The following is a 20435-nucleotide window of genomic DNA, read 5'->3' on the forward strand; positions in this document are numbered from 1 at the left end:
CTGGCGACTTTGTTTCCAATAATTAAACAGTTAATGAGCTCCGAAGCACCAGGAGGCTGTTTATAACAATAACAACAGTTGCATGGAAAGTTTTCACGCTTGTAAACTGTTTAATAAATGTAACCAAAGCCGTCAAAGATTGAAGTAAGATGTACACGTTCGTAAGTGCTTGCGTGAATCTGGTCCCAGAGCGCCACTCCATAGTCTCCTGAGAGTGATGGAGGCCTGCTCCTAATAGTACTACTACTACTACGACTACTACTACTACTACGACTACTACTACTACGACTACTATTATGCCAGCTGTAATGTGTACTACTGTACCGTGTTACTGTACCTCGGCACTCTCCTGCGTGCATAACTCGACATCATGATAAGAGTCACTCAGTCTCTACAATTTATGGAAGAGAGTTTGTAATGAAGGATGTTATAATTACTAATAACCATGGCTGCAAAATACGACTGTAACCGCCATGTTACAATGCATTAGGTAATTACAGTCAATTACAGCGGAACAAGTGCTGTTCCAACTGTACCATGAGGTCACAAAATCACATATTTAGTGATTACACTAACGAGCCAGATGGTGAACAAGAGCTACGTCATGTGACGAGCCAGCTGGAGAACAAGATACGTCAAGTGACGAGCCGGCTGGAGAACAAGAGATACGTCAGGTGACGAGCCAGCTGGAGAACAAGATACGTCAGGTGACGAGCCGGCTGGAGAACAAGAGATACGTCAGGTGACGAGCCGGCTGGAGAACAAGAGATACAAGACATCATGAACGTCTCTCAGGAGCTCCTCGAGCTATTGACCACCTTGAAGACTGCTCACGGAATTCCGAGTCGCGAGCCGAAAGAACTTGACAAATTCAGATCCGACGTGGCGGTAAATCCGTACAAACTGTTCAACACCTTTGTTCGTTCATGTAATATGCACTCAGGCTCTTTACTAATCGAGTTGACAAACTCTTATTTTGTTCCTGAACACGAGTGGGACACGTTGGGGCCCTCAGGTGAGGGGAGGCGAGTGGTGGGCCCTCCACCTGGGTGAGGGGAGGGCGAGTGGTGGTGTGGCTTTTTTTTCCCCCTATATATGGTAGGTATAATAGGGAGGGACGAGTAGATAAAGATGCAACAGGTGTGGCATCTATACCTACTATATAGATGTCACACCTGTGACAGGTAAAAATATGCTATTTTGAAAAACAACGCCATCTGTTGCACGTAATAGCAATGCATGCTATACTAAATATGTTAGGATTATTTTTCAATGTTTCCGATTTCATTGATAAATTGAACTTTCATACATATCGATTTATTTTCATTTTGATTTATTTTATGAGACATTGCCTTGGAATTGAGCTGTGTTGTTTACCATACTGTTACTTTTGTGAGTATAGTATATTTAAAAAAAAAAATTATTTTTTTTCATTTTTTTTAACTGTTTTTCTTATACTTCAGTGATGGAACATCAGATCACTTAATGTTCCCAATTTTCTGATGGGAACACCAGATTATTTGGGAATGCATCGGGCGAGGGGAATAATAGGGAGGACGAGGGGACGAGAGAGTAGGGGATGGTGGGGACGAGGGGACAGGGGTTTGGAGAATGGTAGGGAAGACAAGAGGACAGGAGAGTTGGGGATGGTGTGGAGGACGAGGGGACGGGGGAGGGGAAATGGTGTGGAGGACGAGGGGACGGGGGAGGGGGGGAGGAATGGTAGAGAGGACTGGGAGACAGGGGAAGGTTGCTGTGGCTCAGCAACGCACAAGCATTCGTGAGCCACAGCAACACATGGCCAGGTACAGCTAGTATTATAATATAATGATAAGTAAGGAAACACTGTGAGCGACCCAAGGAGGAAGAGAGCATCTGATGGTGATCTTGGAGGCGCGGAGGACGAATGACAGACTCGGGGGAGACGAGCCAAGGAGGAGGAGGACGACGACGAGGAGAATAGTAATTACGCTGGAGGGGGAACCACACACACGGGCAGGATCGAGCTCCGTGATGACGCTTCAATGGAAATGCTTAGTTTGTTTACCTTTAAAAACACACACACACACACAACCGGCGCAGTCTGCCGGGCCCCGTCGAACCAGGTGCGATGTCCCCTCCCCTCCTTGACGCTCCTTAACAAGCCGACCAGTAAGCAAATATCTGACTAGTTCGGTGTAATCCTGGAGGAACACCACATTTGTTATAATTCCTGAGAGTTTTGTTTCCGTGATTCCAATTACATCTGGGTTATTTGACTAGTTATCTACGCGTCATCATACCGTCGGCCTCCATAGAGTGACCCGGAGTACTGTTGGTGTCAACCCCAGGAGCCATAACTATAAGCGACCAAAACAGAAGTCTCCTGTTGCAAGCGAAGAACTTCACCTGCCACATATCACTTCTTATCGCTATCACTAAAAATGATCCTATGGGACTTCCTGTTCATGGCGGACCGTAAGCCACAGAAGCCACGGTGAGGGAGAGACCTACCGGGAGCGTTGGGGACAATAGTAGTGATGGAGCCTCATGGACCGGGACAATGGTAGTGATGGAGCCTCATGGACCGGGACAATGGTAGTGATGGAGCCTCGTGGACCGGTGACTTACCTGTTGCCTCCGAGTCATCATCCGCACCACTCTTCCGCGCCGTGCTCTGAAAAGTGAGACATTCTTAGTGCTGTGGTACACACATTCTTAGTTCTGGTACACACACACACACACACACACACACACACACACACACACACACACACACACACACACACACACACACACACACACACACACACACACACACACTCACACACACACACACACGATATCATTTTGTCTGAAGGTCAATCACCCATTCCCCACAAACTCTCTCAGCCCTTTATCAGTCACTAACTCATCACAAGTCACTCCAACTTTTCCAGGCAACTGAATTTAACTGTTCGGAAACACAATATAAGAATGAATGATGCACATAATTGTGCAGCAGGTATGCAGTATAGAATAATAGCCCTACATAGTCGGCATGGAAACCTGGAACCCAGAGATGGATATTTGGAATTATGAAGGAACTGCTTTCACGAAGGCTTACTGGCAGGCATTTCGAGACCTACTCAAGACAGAGCTGTGATGTGGGAGCTGTGTGTGTGTGTAGGAGCTGTGTGAGTGTGTAGGAGCTGTGTGAGTGTGTAGGAGCTGTGTGAGTGTGTAGGAGCTATGTGAGTGTGTAGGAGCTGTGTGAGTGTGTAGGAGCTGTGTGAGTGTGTAGGAGCTGTGTGAGTGTGTAGGAGCTGTGTGAGTGTGTAGGAGCTGTGTGAGTGTGTAGGAGCTGTGTGTGTGTGTAGGAGCTGTGTGAGTGTGTAGGAGCTGTGTGAGTGTGTAGGAGCTGTGTGAGTGTGTAGGAGCTGTGTGTGTGTGTAGGAGCTGTGTGAGTGTGTAGGAGCTGTGTGAGTGTGTAGGAGCTGTGTGAGTGTGTAGGAGCTGTGTGAGTGTGTAGGAGCTGTGTGTGTGTGTAGGAGCTGTGTGAGTGTGTAGGAGCTGTGTGAGTGTGTAGGAGCTGTGTGAGTGTGTAGGAGCTGTGTGTGTGTGGTGTGTTTTTGATCCTGGATAACCCTAGAATCCGTTGAGGAGATTGACGAGGGTGTGAACAATTTCATAATTTCATGGAATGATTAGTTTATATTAGTCATTTATATTTGTCTTATCATCATCCTATTTTCGTGATATTATATATTATATATATATATATATATATATATATATATATATATATATACATATATATATATATATATATATATATATATATATATATATATATATATATATATATATATATATATCACAACGCACAAACAACAACAACGGTGCTGGTGGCCTCCTTATCAAGTACAAACAGAGAAACAAGACACAAACCCACGAAGAAAACCGAGCAGGGGGGTCCATGTGGTGTGTGATGAGACGAGGGGACACCACCGGCCTCCCTCCCACGGTGCTGACGCTCCCATGCTCATTGTTGACCTCCCAGCCCCCAGATGACCTTCCTCACCCCCCTCCCACCCCTCCGTCTCCTGGGGAGGCCCTCGATCCGGACTTTCTGAGGGCATTGATTGGTGGTCCGGTTTCTTATGGGGGCTGGGATTATGATGGGGCTGAATGTTATTGGGTTATAATGGGACTGAATGTTATGGGGCTGAAAACTATGTGGGTTATGATGGGGCTGAATGCTATTGGGTTATAATGGGGCTGAAAACTATGGGGGGTTATGATAGGGCTGAATGTTATTAGGTTATAATGGGACTGAATGTTATGGGGAGGGGGTTTGGTGGGGCCGAATATTATCATTTTATAATGGAACTGAAAGTTATGGCTGATACAGTTATGAAAGGACTGCCAACAATGGCGTTGTAAACGGTGATGGGAGCCATTGAATGGTGCAGGATATATGGGTTCTAGCTGAGGTGGTTAAGGGTGTGGTAGGCGGGGTGGTGGTTGAGCAAGTAGTGGTTGCTTTAATAATGAATGAATTTGGTTGTAACTGATAGTGGCGGTGGTGAGTAAGGGCTGTTGATCCCTGTGGCTGGCAGGCTGTTCCAGTGACTGACACTGGACCAGCTTGTCACTGGACCTGGCTTTTGACTGACACTGGACCTGGCTCTTGACTGACACTGGACCTGGCTCTTGACTGACACTGGACCTGGCTCTTGACTGACACTGGACCTGGCTCTTGACTGACACTGGACCTGGCTCTTTCAACGACTGTCAGTGTAAAACAGTGACAAAAATAAAATATACTTTTCATAAAGTTTGTCAAGCAAAAGGTCACTGTTCAGGTAGAGTAATATATAATGATCGAGATAAAAACAACAAGTAAAGCTTTAGACGGTACCAGGCTCTACGTCCCCTCACCTTCCTGTCCCCTCACTATCCCGTGCCCTCACTATCCCGTCCCCTCACTTTCTCGTCCCCTCACTATCTCCTCCCATTAACTCGTCTCTCTCTGATCGTTCCACTCCCTGACTTCTTCATTTTCGGCACAGCCTCTCTCCTTGTCTTCCCTCTCTTCTCTTTGTCTTCCTCCCTTCTCCTCTCTTCCCCTTTCCATCACCTCCAATCCCTTCCCTTTCCTTCTCCTCCCTCTCTTTTTCCCTTTCCATTCCTGTCTCCCTCACTATCAGTCCATACTCTCTTCCCTTTGATCTCCCGTCCATCCCATCCTCACGATCTTCTTCCCTTCCCATCCCCCTTTTCTGAGACTTCCTTCTGTTCTTCCAACCCTTCCAGATTATTTCGTTCCCTCCTTCCCGCCTTGACGACCCTCCCTGACGAATGACGACCCTTCTAACCGCCATGCTCTACCTTCATGACGACCCTCCATCCCTTCCCAGCGACCTATCATCCACCCAGACGACCTGTCATCCACCCAGTCGACCTGCCATCCACCCAGACGACCTATCATCCACCCAGACGATCTATCATCCACCCAGACGACCTGCCATCCACCCAGACGACCTATCATCCACCCAGACGATCTATCATCCATCCAGACGACCTATCATCCATTCCGACGACCTATCATCCACCCAGACGACCTCCTCTCTCCATGACGACCTTTCGTTATTTATAATGAAAACTCTACAGGGGACAGGAAGCCACAATGTATTCATACTCGATTGGCATTTATCGAGATCACCCACCTTCCCCCCCCCCCCCTCCCTCCAAGGTCGAATTACTGACCCCGCCCAGGATGCAACCCCCGCACCAAGCTGACTAGCTCCTGAGTACCTACTTACTGCTCGGTGAACAGAGGTACAAAGAAATGTGCCCAACCAGTTCCGTCCCGCCCGGGATTCGAGCCCGGAATTCTCGATTTTGTGTCGAGAACGAACCCGACTGTACTAGCTTCCGATACTCTCTCACATGTTCATAGATCAGCTATTTTATATATATATATATATATATATATATATATATATATATATATATATATATATATATATATATATATATTATATATATATATATATATATTATATATATATATATATATATATATATATATATATATATATATATATATATATATTATATATATATATATATATATATATATATATATATATATATATATATATATATTATATATATATATATATATATATATATATATATATATATATATATATATATATATATATATGGACTCTTATGTGGCTTCTGAATCCATGTTATGTGATGTTATATATTTGTCCACTTCCGGGTACTTCACCAGTCTGTGGTTGGCGATTGTGTTTTTCTCTAATATTTTGCCTCGTATCTCGATGAACGAAATATGTCCGTCTGTAAATGTGTGTCTATCTCGTATATATGTCTGTAAATATGTAAATACCTCGATGAACGAAATATATCTGTCTGTAAAGTCTCTTTGTGTTCGTGGTTTACCTGGCTTAGAGGTTAATCCGAGAGCTGCGTTTTTGAAGTAGGGAAATAATCCGGATGCAACAGTTGCGTCTAATATTTGCGTATATTGACGAATTGTCCTCAATATAAAGCTTGTTATACCAGTATATTTACTGTGTTACTGCCAGACGCTTTCTTCTTAACGCCTCTTAATTCGTTGTTTTGATCTTTGCAATGGTTATGTGGTTCATAAGGTGGCACTTATTGCCAATGGTTTTAAGGTCTATTGTCTCCTTTTGGAAGTAAAGTTACGGCTCTGTTTTCCCTCAAGATTTTGTAATTGCTTTTTACCGTGTTGGGATCAAAGTTGATATTTTCCTCTGGGTTTATTCTGAATATATTTCTCAAATACTTCCTGAATTCTTGTTCTTCTTCTCTCTTTTCATTAACCTTATTTCCTGAGGCGTCTTTGATGTAAGGTGTCGCCTTGGTCGAGGGGCCCATTACGGTTTTCACCTTTATCTCAGAATTTTCAGGGTTTCTATGCCCAGTACAGACTCACTGTTCACTCATCCCCACCCCTCTGTTCCCCAGGACCAGCCCCTTCCACCACCACCACTACTTCCCCTTCCGTATATAACGCAACCGCCCCGTTCACCCCCCCCCCCCCTTCCTTTCCCATGCCCGACACAATATCGCCCCCCTGTAAGATTGGACCATGACATGGTCCATGGTCTATTCTTGTGGACCATGGTCTATGGTCAGGTCCAGGTCGTCAGGTATGGCCTGGAACAGTGAAGGGTCGTCAAGGCAGGTCTGGAGAAGGGAGGGTCGTTAAGGCAGGTTTGGAGAAGGGAAGGAGGGTCGTTAAGGCAGGTCTGGAGAAGGGAAGGAGGGTCGTTAAGGCAGGTCTGGAGAAGGGAGGGAAGGTCGTTAAGGCAGGTCTGGGGAAGGGAAGGAGGGTCGTTAAGGCAGGTCTGGGGAAGGGAAGGAGGGTCGTTAAGGCAGTTCTGGAGAAGGGAGGGAAGGTCGTTAAGGCAGGTCTGGGGAAGGGAAGGAGGGTCGTCAGGCCAGGCCGGGAGCAGTAAAGGGAGGGGAGGGGCCGAAGGAGGGTCGTGGTATTTCTTTGATACTGTCATTATTGCGCTTAGTTCCACTTATGAATATTCAGCTAAGGCCCTACTCCCCCCCCCCCGGGCTCCTGCTCCCCCCCCCGGGCTCCTGCTCCCCCCCCCCCGGGCTCCTGCTCCCCCCCCATGGGCTCTTGCTCCCCCCCCCCTCTGGGCTCCAGGACCCCCTCCCCTTCAGCTCATTAATATCGCCTCCAGAACACCCGCCACAATACCTCCGAGCACCAGAGTCGCCACCACAACACGGCGGCCAGCAGCATCGTAAACACGTCTATCTATCGATAGATCTATCGATTGATCTCCTTTTTTGGGGGCACGAGTAGACCGCATGGGAATCTGTCAATCACCGCGAACGAGGCCAACATGTCACGCACGCGGACGATCGAGATGCGCCACCCCCCCCCAATCCCCCCCCCCGCCCCCTCCATTCTTCCCCGACCCAGAGACCCCCTCCCCTACCCTCCCTCCCCCCCCCCTCGCCGACCTCACCCCTCGGGCGATATCTTAATTGTCGCTGGAAAAATTCCTATTGAAGAAACTCAACCGACAGGCGGCCCTTAGGTTTATTAAACAATTGTTCGCTTTTCTTGTTTGACATTTTTCACATTCTCGCTTTCATCTGTGGCTCTCTTGTGATCCTTCACGGGGGGGGGGGGGGAGGGAGGAAGAGGGGGAGGAAGAGGAGGAGAATAAGGAATAGAAGGAGGGAGAGGAGGAGGAGGAGGAAGAAAACGGGAGAGGTAAAGAGCAGGAGGAAGATTGATTGATTTAGTATTAATTAATATTCCTGAGGCCAAGAGGGCCAGGTCACTGGTGCTGGAGACCCACACACACCTGAGACGCTCGTCTTCACCTCCCCGGCGGCACACACACACCTGTCACACCTGGCTGCCTCAACACCTGCAACACCTGGCTGTCTCAACACCTGGCTCCCTCAACACCAACACGGGGACCCATCCACAGGCCTCGGGAGGGGAAAAAGGCGAGTCAGCCTCCTATCTTTTGGGTAAAAGTGTGTCCTTACAACCACTATCCAGCCAGTGGTTGTATATGGAGGGATGTGAGGGGGAATGTGAGGGGGGGATGAGAGGGGGGGGATGAGAGGGGGGGATGTGAGGGGGGGATGTGAGGGGGGATGTGAGGGGGGGGGAAGCAAAAACACCTGTAAACTGTGCCTCAGGTGAGAGAACCAAGGCCACCACTGGGAAACAAGCGCTTTCCACTGAAAAGCAGAATAATTCCACCGAGAAGAAGATCAATTAACAGAGAGATGGTCAGTTACTACTGTGAAGGAGGGGCAGCTGTCACTGTGAAGGAGGGCAGCTGTCACTGTGAAGGAGGGCAGCTGTCACTGTGAAGGAGGGGCAGCTGTCACTGTGAAGGAGGGCAGCTGTCACTGTGAAGGAGGGCAGCTGTCACTGTGAAGGAGGGGCAGCTGTCACTGTGAAGGAGGGCAGCTGTCACTGTGAAGGAGGGGCAGCTGTCACTGTGAAGGAGGGGCAGCTGCCACTGTGAAGGAGGGGCAGCTGCCACTGTGAAGGAGGGGCAGCTGTCACTGTGAAGGAGGGCAGCTGTCACTGTGAAGGAGGGCAGCTGTCACTGTGAAGGAGGGCAGCTGTCACTGTGAAGGAGGGCAGCTGTCACTGTGAAGGAGGGGCAGCTGCCACTGTGAAGGAGGGGCAGCTGTCACTGTGAAGGAGGGCAGCTGTCACTGTGAAGGAGGGGCAGCTGCCACTGTGAAGGAGGGCAGCTGCCACTGTGAAGGAGGGCAGCTGCCACTGTGAAGGAGGGCAGCTGCCACTGTGAAGGAGGGCAGCTGCCACTGTGAAGGAGGGCAGCTGTCACTGTGAAGGAGGACAGCTGCCACTGTGAAGGAGGGCAGCTGTCACTGTGAAGGAGGGCAGCTGCCACTGTGCAGGAGGGCAGCTGCCACTGTGAAGGAGGGCAGCTGTCATTGTGAAGGAGGGGCAGCTGTCACTGTGAAGGAGGGGCAGCTGCCACTGTGAAGGAGGGCAGCTGTCATTGTGAAGGAGGGCAGCTGCCACTGTGAAGGAGGGCAGCTGTCACTGTGAAGGAGGGCAGCTGTCACTGTGAAGGAGGGCAGCTGCCACTGTGAAGGAGGGCAGCTGTCACTGTGAAGGAGGGCAGCTGTCATTGTGAAGGAGGGCAGCTGCCACTGTGAAGGAGGGCAGCTGTCACTGTGAAGGAGGGCAGCTGCCACTGTGAAGGAGGGGCAGCTGCCACTGTGAAGGAGGGCAGCTGTCATTGTGAAGGAGGGCAGCTGTCACTGTGAAGGAGGGGCAGCTGTCACTGTGAAGGAGGGGCAGCTGCCACTGTGAAGGAGGGGCAGCTGCCACTGTGAAGGAGGGCAGCTGTCATTGTGAAGGAGGGGCAGCTGTCACTGTGAAGGAGGGCAGCTGTCACTGTGAAGGAGGGGCAGCTGCCACTGTGAAGGAGGGCAGCTGTTATTGAAAAGCATCTTAGTCACTACTGACTATAATGCGTCATCCCCAGTGTTCCATACAGTGGTGTACCCTCACAGGTGAAGGCAGGTGAAGGCAGGTGAAGGCAGGTGAAGGCAGGTGAAGGCAGATGAAGGCAGGTGAAGGAACAGTCCACATAACATCACCCTCAGAGCTGCAAATAATTACTCAGTTGGCCGCACAAATCGTTATCAATCACTAAACAATGCAATTTAGTTATGATAACGTTGGTATCCCTCTGTCTGTCTGTCTGTCTGTCTGTCTGTCTATCTGTCTGTCTATCTGTCTGTCCCGTCACACTCATCCCGGGTGATGGGAGAAAGGGATGGGGGGAGGGAGGGAGGGGGTTAGGGGGGTTGGGGAAGGGACGGGTTTAAAAATTTCCTTCGATCGATTATTTCTGAATCATCCTTCGTCGATAGCGGGGTTCATGTGGGCTCGAACGCCGGCCTCCATAATGCTAATTCTTCTCTTGTTATGTAGTGGGAGTTAAATTAGTACAGCTTAGGCAATTTTACAACCCATCCTCGACTCAAGTCCATTACATTCAGCGGTCAACCCTACAGACGCAGTCATAAATTTTAACATGTTGTTCATTCAAAACGGGAATTTTCTGAAGTATAAATTAATATTATAATATATTAGCATATTGTGTATATATAAGCATAGGTTAGGTTAGGTTAGGTGTTTAGGTTCGGTTGGCGATTATTTGTATTTGTAGTACGTGGGTGAAGCATTTATAGCGTTGTGATTCGAACAAAATTCGTCAGTGAAGCACTTGTTCCGGATATGTTCGAACCTCAGCAGTTGTGAGTCGTGTGTAAACCGCTTTTCATTCATAAACAGGGGGTTTGGCGGGAGCATGGAATCACTTTTGGATCTTTGTTTGGAGGACGGGCTGAATTTTAAAGCTAACGTTGGGGTAATTCCGTCATTTGCTTCACAGTGAAGCAAAAAAGGCATATCAAAAACAGAATTAAATTAAATTTGATAAATAACACTACTAGAATGATCCGTGAGAATTGTCAAAGTATTTTCAAAGCACAACGTAACTTCCAGCGACACACAGACGAGGCAATTGCTTAGTTGAGGTTGTTCAGGCGAGAAGTGCGCGGCGACTTGACATCTCTGGTAACTATGGTTGTCAAGTGAGCAGCGATTTGGCAAGCTCCTCGGAGGTAAATTGGCCGCCCCGCCGCGGCCACAATGCTGCCATTATCCCTGTTGTACCTGACTCCGCCGGAGTGTTGTGGAGGCTCCCAAGGCCGCACTTGTTTCATGCTTAAATATAGATGTGAGATGTATAGTTCCCAGCGTCCTGGCGCCTCTAGAGACTCATAGACATGTTCTAGTGGCGATTTCATCTTTATAAACAGTAAACCGTGCACGCACGAACGCGCGCGAACACACACACACACACACACACACACACACACACACACACACACACACACACACACACACACACACACACACACACACACACATAAACAAACACCCCTCACACACGCGGTGTGAACAGGGCACTGGTGGCTGAGTGGACAGCACGCTGGATATGTAATCCTGTGGACCGGGGCTCGATTCCCGATCCCGGAGGAATTAAAATGGGCAGAATTTCTTTGACCCTGATGCCTCTGTTACCTAGCAGTAAATAGGTACCTCGGAGTTACACAGCTGTTCCGGGCTGCTTCCTGGGTGTGTGTACTCACATAGTTTTACTCACCTAGTTGTGTTTGCGAGGGTTGAGCTCTGGCTCTTTGGTCCCGCCTCTCATCTGTCAATCAACTGGTGGACAGATTCCTGAGCCTACTGGGCTCTACCATATCTACATTTGAAACTGTGTATGGAGTCAGTCTCCACCACATCACTGCCTAATGCATTCCATCTGGTAACTACTCTGACACTGAAAAGTTCTTTCTAACGTCTCTGTGGCTCATGTGGGTACTCAGTTTCCACCTGTGTCCCCTTGTTCGCGTTCCACCCGTGTGGAAGACAATTTATCTTTATCTACCCTGTCAATTCCTCTAAGAATTTTGTAGGTAGTGATCATGTCTCCCCTTTCTCTTCTGCCCTCCTGTGTCGTGAGGTGCATTTCCCGCAGCCTTTCCTCGTAACTCATGCCTCTTAGTTCTGGGACTAGCCTTGTGGCATACCTCTGAACTTTTTCCAGCTTCGTCTTGTGCTTGACAAGGTACGGGCTCCATGCTGGGGCCGCATACTCCAGGATTGGTCTTACGTATGTGGTATACAAGGTTCTGAATGATTCCTTACACAGGTTCCTGTAGGCAGTTCTGATGTTAGCCAGCCTTGCATACGCCGCAGATGATATTATTTTTATGTAGGCTTCAGAAGATAGCGTGTGTGTGTGTGTGTGTGTGTGTGTGTGTGTGTGTGTGTGTGTGTGTGTGTGTGTGTGTGTGTGTGTGTGTGTGTATGCGTGTGTGTGTGTGTGTGTATGTGTGTGTGTGTGTGTGTGCGTGTGTGTGTGTGTGTGTGTTTGTGTGTAAGTAAAACTAAAAAGCTAGTTAGTAGTTAGTAACAGTTGATTGATTGACAATTGAGAGGCGGCCCGAAGGAGCAGAGCTCAACCCCCGCCAGCACAACTAAGTGAATACAGTGACACACTGTTATGTCACCGTAACTGATCATATTCAAACACAACATTCCTAAACAAATTTAATAGCGATAAGAGCATTCAGAAAGCCGCAGAGACAGCACTAAGATACCCGTACACAGTCAGCACTAAGAAACCCGTACACAGACAGCTCTCAGAAACCCGTACACAGACAGCACTAAGATACCCGTACACAGACAGCACTAAGAAACCCGTACACAGACAGCTCTCAGAAACCCGTACACAGACAGCACTAAGATACCCGTACACAGACAGCACTAAGAAACCCGTACACAGACAGCTCTCAGAAACCCGTACACAGACAGCACTAAGATACCCGTACACAGACAGCACTATCAACAAAAGCACAGATCGTCGCCGGCGCCCAACAGGTGAAGGGATAACAGCCTGGCCGATCAGAGTTACAGGATCGCGTCTGGCTCTCATTAAAGGCCGTAATTTTGCCGAGGGTAAAATCAATATATCATTTGCATAATCATTTTCTGCCATTATTGGCCATCTCTCATTTCACGGGGGGGGGGGGAGGGGGGCGGCGCCCCGCGGAACACCGGGGTCTCCGCGACGTTGCCAGGCAGCTGTGGAACACTGGCGCTACTGTAGGTGTGTGGAACACTGGAGCTACTGTAGCTGTGTGGAACACTGGAGCTACTGTAGCTGTGGAACACTAGCGCTACTGCAGGTGTGGAACACTGGCGCTACTGCAGGTGTGGAACACTGGAGCTACTGCAGGTGTGGAACACTGGAGCTACTGCAGGTGTGGAACACTGGAGCTACTGCAGGTGTGGAACACTGGAGCTACTGCAGGTGTGGAACACTGGAGCTACTGCAGGTGTGGAACACTGGAGCTACTGCAGGTGTGGAACACTGGAGCTACTGCAGGTGTGGAACACTGGAGCTACTGCAGGTGTGGAACACTGGAGCTACTGCAGGTGTGGAACACTGGAGCTACTGCAGGTGTGGAACACTGGCGCTACTATAGCTGTGGAACACTGGCTGTAGGTGTGGAGTCCGGAACACTCTGTATTCATTGTTACTGGATATTACGGAACATTCTGTGGGCACTGGTTCTGACGAGCAAGGAACACCGGCTCGTCGGATGACTGTGAGAAGGGGCCACACGCTACTTTAAGAAACACGGAACATTATGGATTTCCAGTGTTTCCTGGGAGAAACTCTGGGAGCTATACACACATACAACGGAGCAAGGAACACAAATGTCTACACCGTTGCTAGAAGTAACACCTCGCTCCGCACTTGTGCTGGAGCGAAGCAACACTGACGCAATACACGCTAATCAGAAGACGTAACTCTCAAAGTTCCACAACACTTCCGTGATCACCCAGAGACACTGGAAAACCTCACAACATGAAATAAGAAGCATTAACCACTCAAGAAACATCCCCCCTACACTGCTGTTAAGTATCACGGAACGAAGCCTACACTTTGACGATCAAAGGAACATCTACTCCACAGAATTCAGATATAATCTTAAGTAGCAAGGAAAATTGCTTCCCCCTTTCCCCCCCCCCTATCCTTGTGGACAACTGCTGGTGTATATTACCCATTACTCAGGTAAAGGGGGAAGGGAGGGCATTAGAACCATGGTAGGATAGGGAGCGTCGATCCCGGGTCGTCTGGTTAGGGAGTGATCCCCCTGGCCACTCCAAACTTGAGCAAGGGGACCAAGCATCACAAGCAGGGAGAGAGAGAGAGAGAGAGAGAGAGAGAGAGAGAGAGAGAGAGAGAGAGAGAGAGAGAGAGAGAGAGAGAGAGAGAGAGAGAGAGAGAGAGAGAGAGAGAATTACCCGATGGAGAAACTCTCAACTTTCTCCTGATAGCTGGTCTCCCATGCAGGATAACCGTGGGATAACGCAGACGTGGGATAATCAGGCCAACAATGGGATAAGCGGGACAGTCGTGGGATAAAGAGACTATAAGAGAAGGGGTAATCCCCAGGGGTGAAAGGGTTAAGGGGGAGCAAAGAGAAATGCGTTAAACACGGATGAGTTTAAGAGAGGAGAAACAGCCGAGGGCAGAGTGGAATGTAACCTGATAAGTAGCCAGGACACTAGGATCAGAACACCCCAGTTGTGACTACAAGAGAGAGAGAGAGAGAGAGAGAGAGAGAGAGAGAGAGAGAGAGAGAGAGAGAGAGAGAGAGAGAGAGAGAGAGAGAGAGAGAGAGAGAGAGAGAGACAGACAGACAGACAGACAGAGAGAGACAGAGAGAGAGTGACAGAGAGAGAGACAGAGACAGAGAGACAGAGAGAGAGAGACAGAGAGAGAGAGACAGACAGACAGAGAGTGACAGAGAGAGAGAGACAGAGAGAGAGAGACAGAGAGAGAGAGACAGAGAGAGACAGAGAGAGAGAGACAGAGAGAGAGAGAGACAGAGAGAGAGAGAGACAGAGAGAGAGAGACAGAGAGAGTGACAGAGAGAGACAGACAGAGAGAGAGTGACAGAGAGAGAGAGACAGAGAGAGAGAGAGAAGTCTGGGCTGACTGTAATCATAAGACTGTTGGAAAACATTTGCCACTTCCCTGTGATAACTTGGAAAAACTGGGATAACTGGGAAAGACTGAACTGCATAAGAGAGTACCTGAAGGCCAGAAAACAGAGTTCCAGCCAGAAAGGAAGTTTCAAGCTGGAGGAATGTAACCAGTGGAGTCCCACAAGGCTCCCTCCTGGGACCTACATGAGGGAGTGAGCTCGGAAATGACAATTATTCTTGATGATGCAAAGCTGATGAGTAATGTAAATATAGAGGAGAACTGCAGGAAGTTACAGGATGACCTGGACAAACTCCAGCAGCAGGCAAACAAATGTTGTTTGAATTCAATCCCAGCAAGTGTAAGGTAATGAGACAGGACTACATCTTCTAAAACTCTAAGACTACCGAGGTTGCTAGGACAACATCACTACCGAGGTTGTTAGGACAACAACACCACCAAGGTTGCTAGGACAATAACACCACCAAGGTTGCTAGGACAATAACACCACCAAGGTTGCTAGGACAATAACACCACCAAGGTTGCTAGGACAACACCACCACCAAGGTTGCTAGGACAACACCACCATCAAGGTTGCTAGGACAACACCACCACCAAGGTTGCTAGGACAATAATCACATACCACGACATTATTTCCACCAGAGACAAAAAGAAAACGACGAACTCAATAGGTGTTAATTTATGGCTATTGCCGCTGGGATTACGGGTGATCGGGCCAGCAGGGGTTCGACCCCCACTTGCGGCTTAGTCGTCCACTTTACACGTCCGCTGTAAGAACGAGGCGCCGTGCCTCACAGCGCCTCCTGAGACGTCATGATGAAGGTCTTAGTTTTAGTGCAGAAACTTTGATTACCCCCCGCAACACCCTCCCTTTATATTGGATGTTACGCTGTTCGAAAAGTTATATGTAGAATTTTCAAATATGGATATCATTACCATTTTTGCTGCTGCATTATGGAAGATATGTACTACAGGCCTACTGTTCTGTTTTATGTATGTGTGTCAGTGCAGTTATTTAACTACTCTGTTTGTGTTCTTGTGATAACGTTGATGTCACAAATGTTGGCGTCAACAGAACGCCGATCTGCATGAAGCGAGACCATCGCTCTACCGTCCAGTCCAACTGATGTGACTTTGGGCATCATGGTTAAATATAGCAGAACAACACCACCTGCTGAAGAGTCAATACCTGGGAGTTATTGTCCCTACAAGAGGAGGTCCACAAGAGGAGGGTCCACAAGAGGAGGGTCCACAAGAGGAGGGTCCACAAGAGGAGGGTCCACAAGAGGAGGGTCCACAAGCTGGAGGGAGGAAGGGGTTATGATGCTTATTAACAAAGACGATAATGTAACTAAGATACAAAACAAGACGAAGATGCCTGTGACTGCCCACATATCGAGCTCAGCACGGCATATGTAGTAGCACGTGCCGTGCCCAGTGCAGCACGTGCCGTGCCCAGTGTAGCACGTGGGGAGAGCCTTCAGGTATACACAGCTGGAGGTGGTCAGTAGTGTGGAAGGTCTCTCTATATTCCCAGCAGATAAGCTTCCTCTTGTATATATTTTGTCTAACTGCTGCCATGTACACGACCCCACATTAGCTTCCTCCCCCGCTTCCACGAGGGGAGCCGGTAGGCCGAGCGAAGGCCTGGTCGAGGACCGGGCCGCGGGGACACTAAAGCCCCGAAATCATCTCAAGATAACCTCAAGATAGCCTCCCCCTCCTCGCCCCTCACCTACTACCACATCGCCCCCCCCCCCCACTACCACCAGTAACACCAACCTGACCTTCACCAAGTTCAACAACAAACTTGGTTAAATTATTCTTCAAGTTCTGCGAACTGAACAAAAAACTTTATAAAACACACTTTAATAATCCAATTAGCAAGTAGCAGCCATGTCGTCCACAGTGGTCATTCTCAAGAACTTCCCAAGATTTATCGCCAAAAAGTTAAACACAAGGTAAGTTCCAAAGAGGAATTTAACTTGAACTTTAATAGTTTGTCAAGGACACAAGAAAAGTTTGCATGGCGTCTGAAAAAGTTCAGAAGGAGACACTTCCATGTCGCTTTTAAGTTTTCACCTTAATACTGACATTCACCACCAATCACACACACAGATAATATATATATATATATATATATATATATATATATATATATATATATATATATATATATATATATATATATATATATATATGTCGTACCTAGTAGCCAGAACGCACTTCTCAGCCTACTATGCAAGGCCCGATTTGCCTAATAAGCCAAGTTTTCATGAATTAATGTTTTTTCGACTACCTAACCTAACTTTTTTGGCTACCTAACCGAACCTAACCTATAGAGATAGGTTAGGTTAGGTAGGGTTGGGTAGGTTTGGTCATATATCTACATTAATTTTAACTCCAATAAAACAAAATTGACCTCATACATAATGAAATGGGTAGCTTTATCATTTCATGAGAAAAAAATTAGAGAAAATATATTAATTCAGGAAAACTTGGCTTATTAGGCAAATCAGGCCCTGCATAGTAGGCAGAAAAGTGCGTTCTGGCTACTAGGTACGACATTATATATATATATATATATATATATATATATATATATAATATATATATATATATATATATATATATATATATATATATATATATATATATATATATATATATATATATATATATATATATAATGTCGTACCTAGTAGCCAGAACGCACTTCTCGGCCTACTATGCAAGGGCTGATTTACCTAATAGGCCGAGAGATTTTCTTTATTTTCAAAATATTGTTTCCAATTGGTTAATTTGAATTTGTATTATTATATTATGTTTAGAACATAAATTATTAACTTAGTTATGTTAGTTTAGGTTTGGTTAAGATAGGTTAGGTTAGGTTAGGTTAGGTTAGGTTGGTTAGATTCGGTCATATATCTAAGTTAGTTTCAACTCAAATTAAAAGAACTTATACATAATAAAATGGACAGCTTTATCATGTCATAATAAAACAAATCGAAAAATATGTAAATTAAGGAAAACTTGGCTTATTAGGCAAATCGGGCCTTGCATAGTAGGCCGAGTATTGTATTCTGGCTACTAGGTACAACATATATATATATATATATATATATATATATATATCACATACATACACATACATTTATGTTTCTCCTACTCTGACAGAATAAGATAGCTGATAGAGAAACTAGTGTGTTATTAATCACTTAACCACTGAAGGTGATGCTTTCTGAAGATGTTTTTACAAGCTCAGGTTATATAGTTACATCACATACCACACGGTACCACACGGAGGTACCACATTGAGGTACCACACTGAGGTACCACACTGAGGTACCACACGGCCGCAGCTCCCGGGCCCAGAGGTCGACTCTCAGAAAACCCCCAAAACAGTAGTGACGCTGGCTTAGGGGGGCGGTGAAGGGGGTCAAGACGGTCGGCCTCGAGGCCTGCCTCAAGACGGCAACTGAGGCTGGCTTAGGGTGCCGAGGCGCTCGTCAAGAAACACGGCCGCTCCCACCTTACTCCTGGCATGTCACTTGCAACTGATTTGATTACGGTGAAATTCTTGGCACATTCTCCACACAACAAAAATCAATGGTTGTGAGGCATCAAAGACCGCTGTTGTTCCTCCAGGTCTTCCTTCCTCCTTCCTTCCTTCCCCTCCTCCTCCTCCTCCTTCCCCACGTCTACGCTCTCACCCCGCCTCCTGGTGATATTAATGGCGGAATCCCTGATGCGACCCAAAATTAAAAATATCTATTTGACAGCACCGAATTCCATTAAAATATCAGCCTGGCCGTTTTCGGGTTATTAAAATCCGGGAGAGAGCCTGTGTGGGCCCGCAGAGGGCCCCTGGTTCAGGTCACCAGGGGCCCGCCCCCCTCTTTGTACCTCCACACACAGGCAGGGACAGTCTGTCCCTAGTAAAGATGCGTTACATTTCTTGTTAATACTTGGGCAACAGTGTGTTGTGCTTGCATAGTGGGATGGATGTTTGGCTTGGTACAGGGGCGGACTGACTGTATTCTGGGGGCATGGGAGGAGGATTGGCAGTGGGTGAGGGGAGACGGGGAGGTGGGGGTGGGGGAGAAAGAGGGGTGGAGAGAGGGGGGTCTGGTCGGGGGAGTGGGGAGGGGGTGGGGTATGAAATGAGGGACGAGGGGACAGGAAGGATTTAAACATGGGGGGTGTGATGAGGAAGAGGGTGTGGAGGGGATGTGTGGAGGGGCCAGACCACCGCCCGTGCTCAGATTAGTCCACCACAACCAGTGAACACCGCCCCTCACACTCAACCCACAACCAGTGAACACCGCCCTCACACTCAACCCACAACCAGTGAACACCGCCCTCACACACTCAACCCACAATCAGTGAACACCGCCCTCACACACTCAACCCACAACCAGTGAACACCGCCCTCACACACTCAACCCACAACCAGTGAACACCGCCCTCACACACTCAACCCACAACCAGTGAACACCGCCCTCACACTAACCCACAACCAGTGAACACCGCCCTCACACTAACCCACAACCAGTGAACACCGCCCTCACACTCAACCCACAACCAGTGAACACCGCCCTCACACACTCAACCCACAACCAGTGAACACCGCCCTCACACACTCAACCCACAACCAGTGAACACCGCCCTCACACACTCAACCCACAACCAGTGAACACCACCCTCACACCATCTGGGAGAGCGCAGTAAGATCTCTCAGCCTTAACACAGTAGCCAGAACACCGAGCCAGGACAGAACACCACCCTCGTGCTATAACACCATCCCACCAAGACACCACTGAACACCGACCTGCTCTCCCAACCTCACTGAACACTGCCAAAAATGACGAATCATTCTGGAAGGCGGCGGCCCGTCCGGCTGCAGCTCGCCGGGTCTTCTGTAACAAGACTAAGTATGCCACTAATTAATTACTCTATTAATTAATCAATTGCTAATTACTTCCTCTGCTCCCGTAATTGCTACTCTCAATTTTTACGCCCAGCTAAGACTAGCTTCTCAACGGGTTCTCCCCAGCCAAGAGTCACTGGGGGTCCCCAGCTGGTTACCAAGAGTCACTGGGGGTCCCCAGCTGGTTACCAAGAGTCACTGGGGGGTCCCAGCTGGTTACCAAGAGTCACTGGGGGTCCCCAGCTGGTTACCAAGAGTCACTGGGGGGTCCCCAGCTGGTTACCAAGAGTCACTGGGGGTCCCCAGCTGGTTACCAAGAGTCACTGGGGGTCCCCAGCTGGTTACCAAGAGTC

The 20435-nt window shown here is 48.0% G+C and overlaps 1 protein-coding gene across 1 annotated transcript in view; it reads left to right on the forward strand.

Moving 5' to 3' along the window:
* Positions 1 to 15357: 15357 nt before the first annotated feature.
* Positions 15358 to 20435, forward strand: part of LOC138350107 (mucin-2-like) — a 36270-nt gene continuing 31192 nt past the window's right edge. The window contains exons 1-2 of the mRNA XM_069300401.1: positions 15358 to 15456; positions 17037 to 17113. Coding sequence (XP_069156502.1) covers positions 15358 to 15456; positions 17037 to 17113 — 176 coding nt within the window. The remainder of the gene's footprint in view (positions 15457 to 17036; positions 17114 to 20435) is intronic.

The sequence above is a fragment of the Procambarus clarkii genome, chromosome 44 (genome assembly GCF_040958095.1).
Source record: "Procambarus clarkii isolate CNS0578487 chromosome 44, FALCON_Pclarkii_2.0, whole genome shotgun sequence".
Classification (NCBI taxonomy): domain Eukaryota; kingdom Metazoa; phylum Arthropoda; class Malacostraca; order Decapoda; family Cambaridae; genus Procambarus; species Procambarus clarkii.